Source organism: Elgaria multicarinata, chromosome 19 (assembly GCF_023053635.1).
Source record: "Elgaria multicarinata webbii isolate HBS135686 ecotype San Diego chromosome 19, rElgMul1.1.pri, whole genome shotgun sequence".
In the NCBI taxonomy this organism is placed as follows: Eukaryota; Metazoa; Chordata; class Lepidosauria; order Squamata; family Anguidae; genus Elgaria; species Elgaria multicarinata.
In genome coordinates, this window is record NC_086189.1 from 3,549,652 (window position 1) to 3,558,740 (window position 9,089).

The 9,089-nt window shown below is 47.8% G+C and overlaps 1 protein-coding gene across 1 annotated transcript; it reads left to right on the forward strand.

Annotated features, from left to right (window-relative positions):
• Nucleotides 1–5,264: 5,264 nt before the first annotated feature.
• Nucleotides 5,265–6,632, forward strand: FUT7 (fucosyltransferase 7). The gene has a single exon (XM_063144688.1). It carries the CDS (start codon nt 5,398–5,400, stop codon nt 6,412–6,414), a length of 1,017 nt encoding a protein of 338 aa, XP_063000758.1. The 5' UTR covers nt 5,265–5,397; the 3' UTR covers nt 6,415–6,632.
• Nucleotides 6,633–9,089: the final 2,457 nt, after the last annotated feature.

The following is a 9,089-nucleotide window of genomic DNA, read 5'->3' on the forward strand; positions in this document are numbered from 1 at the left end:
ACCATGTCCTACTTCTTCATCCCTGGCTGATGGCTGGTTGGCCACTGTGTGAACAGAGTGCTGGACTAGACGGACCCTCAGTCTGATCCAGCATCAGGGCTCTTCTTGTGTTCAATGCAATCTGGTGGCAAGACGTTCTGTAAGTCAGCGTTCAATGGGAAAGATTGCAGTAAGTGAAGTCAATTGTCCCTTCTTCTGAAAAAGTTGCTTCCTTTTATAGAAGGAAACCACTTCAGAAGTTCCTTTTATCTATGCTGAATCAGTTCTGTTGCCTGGCACAACTTTCTAGTATGATAAGGGGGGGGGGGACCAGCAAACCTACCCCATATCTCTCTACACGACATGCATCAATTCAACCACCACCTCCACGCCCCATCGCAAAGCCGGTTGTCTTAATTGGACGTGGCATGCCTTTCTGTGGCACTCAGGGTCTCTCCTTTCAGTGGCCTTCTTCTTAGGGTGGCACTTCCAGTAAATCTGCTGCTGCCCCAATGCAGAGCCAAGTGCCAGTAGCATAAGAGGGTGTCAAAACCACACGAAAGCTACAGTTCCAGGAAATACTCAGCTGTATAACTAAGGTGTAAAAAAAGAAAAGAAAAGGTGGCTGTGATGAAATCTTACCAAAAAAGAAGAAGAGGGAAGGAGGGTGGTCAAGTGACCTCAGTTGCAGTTTCATGCTGCTTCCCTTGCTGGCCTTTTGGAAGAAGGAGCTCAGAGAGATTCTGACCAGCATCTCAAGAGGAGGAAGTGCAAAAAAAGGTAACTAAACTATTACACTGATTTTACCTCATAAAGATACTAAGATTTTCTGAGATTTTGGTTAAGGCGCTTTGAGCCAAATTGGGGTGGGGGGGAGTCTAAAAATGAAAATTAAAACAAAGCAAATTCCTTTTTAAAAAAAGGCTAATTAATTAAAAGCATTCCAAGAAGCTTCTGCTTTTTGCATGAAAAAGGCAAGACACTTGATTTTCTAGCATAGTAAAAACAAAAAAGAAATCTGTAGTTTTTTATTGGGATTTTAAATGGCATTCGATTCTTAAAGTTATGTTGTTCCAATCTATATAGCTGCAATTCTTTTTTCTTTTCTTGTTTTATTTTGTTTAAATTTTATGATAAAAATGAATTTTTAAAAATTGGTTTATGCCATCTTCTGTTTTGCTACAGTAAAAAGTGGGAGTAATTTATATATTGGCGGTTTTGCTTGGTCAATGGCAATATTGCCTTTGAAACGTTGAATGAAGGCAGGGTAAAAATGGTCAGTTAACGAAATTAATCTCCCCATCATTGCCTTGTCTCAATTCATCCCCTGATTTGACTCAGTACATGAGCTGCACATTCTCTTCTACAGCCAGCGATTCACCACTACCTCTCCCACCACACACACACACCCAATTCATATCTACCTGCCGCCCACACCAAAAGTGGGCATATTTCGCTTCCCCTGAAAAACCTGATTTTGGAGGGATTGAAAAACAACCACTACAAAGTGGTAATATAACTATAAAGCTTAAAAACTAGCCAAATCTAAACCTCTCTCTGTGTGTGCGTGCATGTAAGTGTTGAACCTTGGATTCCTGCAAATATCTACATTTGAGAAAGATGTCAAGAAATACTTTTGTAAGCCGCCGTGAGAGCCTCTTTTGGCTGAATGGTGGCATAAAAATCCATAAATAAATAAATAAGAAATGCAGAACGGAAATTAGGGTTAGAATTATTTTTTTGCTGTAAGGATGATTGAGAGAGAGAGAGAGAGAGGAGCAGATATAGATAGACAGACAGATGTCACAATCTGTATGTGTGTATGTATGTATGCACAAGTATTGATTTAACATCACAGCTAGTGATGAGGGCAGAAGCTGAAACATTTAGCTCTAAATATATTTTGAATATACTCGGTTTTTAGTCTATCGCACGTGTGTGTGTGTGTGTGTGTGTGTGTGTGTGTGTGTGTGACATTCTAATGAGGGTATATTGATGTGTCAGGGTTCCTGCTAGGTAAGGTCGTTATTTTCTCTCTTCTCTCTCTGTGTGTATGCAAATTAGGAGGACATATATATGATTATTTTTGCAAGGAAAAGGTTGCTCGAGAGAAGAGATTTTTTAAGCTCACTGTGATCTCAGTTCCACCCGACTTCTCCATTTCATGCCAGCCGTCTCCTTCCCCGCAGCCCCTGTGGCTATTAGATTCTGCCCAGCTGCAACCGGGGCCATTTTGCCTGGTTCCTGCTTGTGTGCAGCCAAAAACAGGGAGGCACCAAGGAGCCTCAAAGTGGAAAAGTGGCACAAAATCACAGAAGTGCCTGCTTATTTTGTGCCAGCTGGCATTTTGGAGGCATGCTCCTTCCTCCAGGGCTCCCTGCACCACCTCCTTGTCACCATCAGCCCATGCCATCTGGGCAGGTCCAGGCAGTGTCAGGATTCGAACACGTACCCAGTGGTCCTGCTAGGGATGGCCCATGGAGGCAAAGTCTAGGGCCCTGCAACCCCAGGGGGCGGGCAGGGGTAGAATGATCACCCGGAGAGAAGCAGGTGACAAGGATGGCAGAAGCACCATTTTATTCATAAGATTTCAGGGAGCTTAAAATCCAAAACTGTGCATGCACAGAGTTGTGGTTGTTTTTTAAATCCAGGTTGGCAAGCAGAGTGGTTGTTCCATCAAATCAAGAGTGTTAGTTGCAAAGCATGACATGGCACTGGTGGTGTGTAGTGGATCATTAATTCCAGGGCATAAAAGTAACTAGCTGAACTACTACACATAATAATAATTAATAATAATAATAACAACAACAACAACAACATCAACCAACCTCTCCAGCCAGTGAGGCCACCATATGCGATACTCCTGTGGCCCGGTTGGAACCCACCCAGAGCAGAGCCTTCCGTGTGGGCCCCCTTCCGTATGGAGCTCCCCTCCTCTGGAGGTCAACAACATTGTGCCATTTTCAGCACCTGCTGAAGACATCTTTATTTCAACATGCCTTCCATGATTGGCCAGCCATTGCTTTTCTGTTGTTGTTGTTTTGTTTTTAAAAAAACCTTTTAATATGGTGGTTTATTCTTTTTATCTTTTATTGTTCACCGCTCTAGAATCTGCTTAGATATAAATATTGTAAAGAAATAAATATTATAATAACTGTCTGTCTGTCTGTCTCTGACTGCTAAGTAGTAGTATTATGAATCAGATGACGACATTTTTTACAAAGAATTTGGGAAGTCCACATCAGCCACATTAAACACCTGAGGTTCCTTGTGAGAGGAAGGAATAATATTTTATGACTTTCATATCCTGCCTTTTCCCCTCCTGCAAGGCACCCTGGGCTGTTCATTACCAACATTACCAACAGGAGATCTCAAGCCAGGGGCTTCCAGGTTCTGTGCAAAGCATGTCATATCCAGACTCTGAACAGTGCTACCTAGCACTGAGACAGACAGTGTGGTGCAGTGGTTAGAACGTTTGACTTGGGTTCTCGGTTTCCTTGACCCACCCACCCTGCCTCTCTCTCTCTTAGCCCAAAATACTCCATAGGGTTGGGATGGGGATAAAAGGTCATGGGAGAGTTTTGTTTGTCCACCATCTTCAGTGAAATCCCCACCCATCTCAGAGCACCCTTCCCCAACCTGGAAGCTTCGATGCTAGCTCAGACAGATGGGCATTGTAGTCCAACACATCTGCAGGGACCCAAGTTGAGGAAGGATGCCGTTGAAGATGCTTCAAAGGTGGCTGATGCAGCCGTTGGTGAAAAATGCATCCTGCTGCTTTATCTGCTTAAAGCATCAGAAAATGATGGAGCCTCACATTGTTAGATTTTTTTAAAAAAAAATGTTAACCACTGGCTTGCTGCTCTCCTCCCCTCCCAGTCCTCAGAAATATTGCTTTCAATCTCACATGCAGCCCTCCAAATGCATGGGATTACAACTCCCAAGAGCCCCAGCCAGCATGGCCAGTGGTCAGGGATGCTGGGTGTTGTAGTCCAACACATCCACAGGGTGCTAGGTTGGGAAAAGCTGCACTAGTGTTTAAGGATGTGCATTTCATTGTTGCCTCCTCCTGACTGCAGTTTCAGATTGTTACGTGAAATTCATTTCCATTTAAAACAATTTAATTAATACTTTTTTATATTGTCTGTGAGCCACCTCCAGGGCCTGGGAGAATGTGTGTCTGTGTGGTTGGAAAGCGGCATATGAATATCGATAGTCAATAAACAAACACTGGCATTAATTAACAAACAAACAAACACCTTAGCACGTGGGCATCACAAACCTTACAACAACCCTGTAATGTAGGCCAGTAGATTCATCCCTGTATCGGGAAAGCTGAGGCCAAGAGGGAGAAGTAGCTCAGCAGCGAGTCAGTGAGCTAGCAAGTTTACGGTAGAGGACAGATTTGGGGTGGGTGGCGGCAGTCTCATGATCACTCAGCAAACACCTATAAGGCAGAGAAATCTACAACTGATTTCGGATTTTGGTGAATCAGAACTGCAGATTCTACAGCATACAGAATCTGAGTCATCCAGATACCACAAACTTGTGGACTGTTGTTTTTTAAAAAAGCTTTTGTGGGTGGGTGAGGATTCGCGCTAATTTGGATTTTATGGTTTTAGTTGTAAACTGCCCAAAGAGCTTAGGATGTTGGGCAGTATAAATATGTAATAAATAAAATAAAATAAAATAAAATAAAATAAAATAAAATAATTTGCCTTAGTGCCCATGCGAATTAGCATGAACAGAACGAAATTCTGGTTGACAAAATCTGATTCTGTCATTGAGTGGAGGACAGAACGACAATCCGCAAAGCACAGATGGGATGGAACTAACAAAATCCGTATGTCCTCAACACAAGCTTTTCTAAACGTCATTGTAAGGAACAGGGAAGGAACATGTCAAAATTTGGCCTTGCGAAACTTGGCTGGGCTTGGGGAACGAGGCGATAAAAAGAGGAAGGAGGGAGAGAAAGTGGACAAAATTGTAATAATCCCTGTTGAAAGCAATTTTCTGCACTGGGCAGGAGAGTTTTTAACCCCCACCATCCCCTCCTGCATCTCTCATTTAAAAGGCTCAGGTAACAGGTGATAGAAATGAGCCTTCTCCTCTCAGCACTCCTGAGAGTGCTGGAGAATCGCTGGCCGTGGAGTAGACCAGGCTTGCAGGGTGAACCATCTGACCCAGTCAAAGGCAGCTTCCTATAATCTGCGAAGGAGAACTTACCAAATCGGAAGGGGCCTTTCGCAACCCTGTTCTCCTGGCTTCTGAGTGACACAGGGGTGATCCCTCATCTTCCTTTGCTATTGCAGTTCCTAAAGTGACTGAGGAAGAGGCCAGGCTGAGCTGAAAGAGAAAACGACACCCCCTAAACGAGCCACAAGCAGAAGGAGCGAGGGGCTGGCATATCCCCGTACAATGGTCTTGTACCCCGATCTGACGAGGCCTCCCGGCGTGTCCCTTCTTGGTGCCGTGCTCTGCACGATGGCCTTCATCTCGTTCAGCAGCCCCAGCAGAGCTCAGGCCCTCCGCAACCCCCCACTGATGGTCCTGATTTGGGACTGGCCCTTTGGACGAGTCTTGAACTTGAGCAGTGACATCTGCGCTGTGCACTACGGCATAGAGGGCTGCTGGTTGACCCACAACCGCAGCTTGTACGGCCAAGCGGACGTCGTGGCATTCCACCACCGAGAACTCCAGAGGAGTAGGCCACATCTCCCAAAACCGAGGCCTCACCCGGGGCAAAAGTGGCTCTGGATCTCCTTGGAGTCCCCGAAACATACCCAAGCCCTGGCTGGCTGGAATGGGACGGAATGGAACTGGGTCATGTCATACAGGCAGGACGCGGACATCTTTGTCCCATACGGGAAGCTCGTGCCTCGGACCTCAGATACGGTGGAGATCCCAGAGAAAACCGGCTTAGTGTCCTGGGTGACCAGCAATTACCACCACACCCAAGAAAGAGCCCGGATGCACCGCAGCCTCTCCAAGCACATCAAGATCGATGTCTTCGGAAAAGCAAGTAGAAAGCGGCTCTGCCCGGACTGCCTGTTGCCGACCATCTCCAAATACAAGTTCTACCTTGCCTTCGAGAACTCCATCCACCTGGACTACATCTCGGAGAAGCTCTGGAGGAACGCCCTCCTCGCCGGGGCTGTCCCTGTGGTCTTGGGACCGCCCAGAGCCAACTACCAGCGGTTCCTCCCCGCCGAGGCCTTCATCCACGTGGATGATTTCAGCTCTGCAAAAGAACTCGCCCACTTCCTTACCGCCATGAACGAAACCAGCTACCGGCGCTACTACGAATGGAAGCGGAGCTATGCGGTGAAGCTTTATGACAACTGGCAGGAACGGTTCTGTCTCATCTGCCAGCACTATCCCAGCTTGCCCAAGGAGAAAGTCTACCCGAGTTTGGAGCGATGGTTCTGGAATTAGCTGTCACAGTGGCCTGGGGTTCTAACCGGGGAGCCGTTGAGGCCGGGAGAGGAAACAGGCCAGTGCCCCACGGCTCCGCCTCTCTTTTGCAAGCAGCACGTTGGTCCCTTCTGACCTGGCCTGGCTACAAATGCCTCTAGGTCATGGCTGGATCTTCCTTGGGCAGACAGCCGGGTTGCTTGTAATGCTTTCTAGCTTTGCTCTGCAACACCCCGCACTCGTCCACCACCACTCTTCTCATTCTAGCCTCGGCCACCCGGCCCAGGCATATTTCTTGGCTTCACCCCCCATGCCTCATTTGCATCTCCTCCTGGACTGACCCTCCTCTTGATCAGCCTCAAAGCTCCAACAACTATCCCACTCCTACTAGGATTTGCACTCAGCTCCCCTCAACCAGCACTAACACCAGCTTAGCTGTGAGCAGAGTCTTGTGCTACGGCAGGTGAACCGTAGTCCTGAATGCTCACTTTCTCAACTCTGCTGAGCCTCGTATGTCCTGTCCTCTTCCTAATGCGCTGGGGGTTCATCCTTTTGTTCCTACCCGGGGCTGGCGTCAAGGGTCAGCCTGCTCGGGCACCTGCTGAGGGCACATACCCCAGCAGGGCCCCACTGACAAGTCCTGTGGCGTCGCGCCTCCTCTCCTCTGCTGCAACCTGCTTGCTCACCTGCCTCTTGCTCTGTCCAAGGCCACAGCAGTGCTGAGGAGGGGCAGGGGACACTGCAGCCCGCTTGCTCCCTGCCCTTCAAGTAAGCATGATGAGAAAGGGAGGAAAGCAAGAGCAGCTGGTGACCATGGCGGTGAGAAGGCAAAGACTCACGAGAGGGGGGGTGTATGAGAAGTTCGTTCAGGTCATATTTTTTTTACCAGGGTTTATCCAGTTCTCAACTTCCAGGCTCAACGCAGACCCAGATGCGACCTGCGGTCAAAGCCTGTACATTTCGGAGCTTCTTGTGTGACTCACGGACCAAAAGTCGGCGCGTTCGGCGGCACGCACAGAGTTGAAAACGCACATGGAAAGAATGCAAACTTTTGAAAAATGCTCATGAACATGCTTTAAGCAATGGAAGAAGTTGTTTGTTTCAAAGCTGTGCACGACCGATGCCTACATTTGGGAAATACGCCTGGAAATACGCACGACTTTTCATGCAAAAAGGAAAGGAAAGGGAAACGCTTGTCATCTGATACGCACTCAAGTCAGAAGGAGCTTCAAGATGAAATTTGGGCAGCTTCGGCAAGGGCGGCTTTGCCGATTCACACGTCCTGGGAGTGGGGGGGGGCAACCGAGGCCCCTTCAAAACCTGGCGCTGACACGACCCTCATAACTGGTATGTTGTGTCCATGGGGGGTGGGGTGGGGGTATTTTTGCTTTTGCTTTTCACATTGCGCCAGTGTGTGCCTGGCCAGACACCATTTTGTACACCACCGCCTAGGTGGTTGTGCGCAAACTGAGCAAAATCTCACCAGCAGGAGCAGCCAATTTTAAAGCGTGAAGCCCCTGCTAGTAACAAGGGGGCACACAACTCAGCGGGACGCTTTCCCCAGCATGACCAGGGCGTACGCAAGAGGCCTTCCATGGTCTGCCCCTCCAGGAGCGTTGCTTGCCTGCCACGCTGCACAGTGACCAAACCCTGCAGCCGCTGGGAACTACCTCCCGTTGCCTTGGCGTTAGAGCCACCTCCTTGTCATGCCAGGAACTGAGGCTGGGGAGACACTGAAGAGGAAAAGCCTCTGGCTAGGGGCTGGAAGAAGGTTCACATGGGTTTAGAGATCTGATTCTGGAAATTACAAATTTCTGTTTCCTGAAGAGGTTGATAGCAGCAGATGTTTAAAGTTGATCAGCTTCTCTCTCTCTCTCTCTCTCTTAAACTCTGCTGTCCTTGTTTAATCTGAAAGCATGGAGGAGGGGGTCGGACACACACACGTTTTTTGGATCAGCTTCCAATCAACTTAATCATGCGCATAACAGTTTCCAAAGCCAAGAAGCCAATGAGCCCCACCTGTCCAAACCCGGTTCAGGAATGTCCATGTAAGGTTCAGGAATGTCCATCCACCTCACTCCCTACACAAACCTCAGCCAAACCAGGTCTTTATTACACTTACACACACACACACACACACACACACACGTTCTCTTCCCCCTCTGCCACCAATAGCTCCTTCTAGTTCTGACATGCAGGTGTGAGTGCCGATGCATATGTAGCCATAGCAGTTCTAAAACAAAAGGGTAGCCATCCCTCAAAATAGGGAGGGTTGCAGAAGTACAAAAAAATCTCCAAAAGAGCCTAATAAAGGCGGGATATACTTGGTGACTGTTGCTTCAAAGGGAGCTGGACCTCCCCTCCCTCTCTCTCTCTAGCTTTCCCAGTGTGCTTTGTTTCCTTCAGCCCTGCCCCCTGCCCTGCTAGTCTCTTCTAGGCGATTGTCATGTTTCTCAGAAAACAACTGCTTTCGATGGGAGGCAAATGACGAGGCTTGCTAAGTAATCCACAAAGCTTTTATTAAGCAAGAAACGTCTCTTCTACCTGAGGAGAGTCTAACCTCTTGGAAACATCCCCCTAGGCAAGACAACTCCCCCTATGGAAGACAACTAAGCAAGACAATTGTCCACTCAAGAATAGGAAGCCACTCGGCAAACACCCATAACTTCAGGGAGCCTGGTGCGGAGGCAGGTTTT

What these genes read in the sequence shown, in the direction of transcription:
- FUT7 (XM_063144688.1), top strand. Translation starts at nt 5,398, where the DNA reads ATGGTCTTGTACCCCGATCTGACGAGGCCTCCCGGCGTGTCCCTTCTT.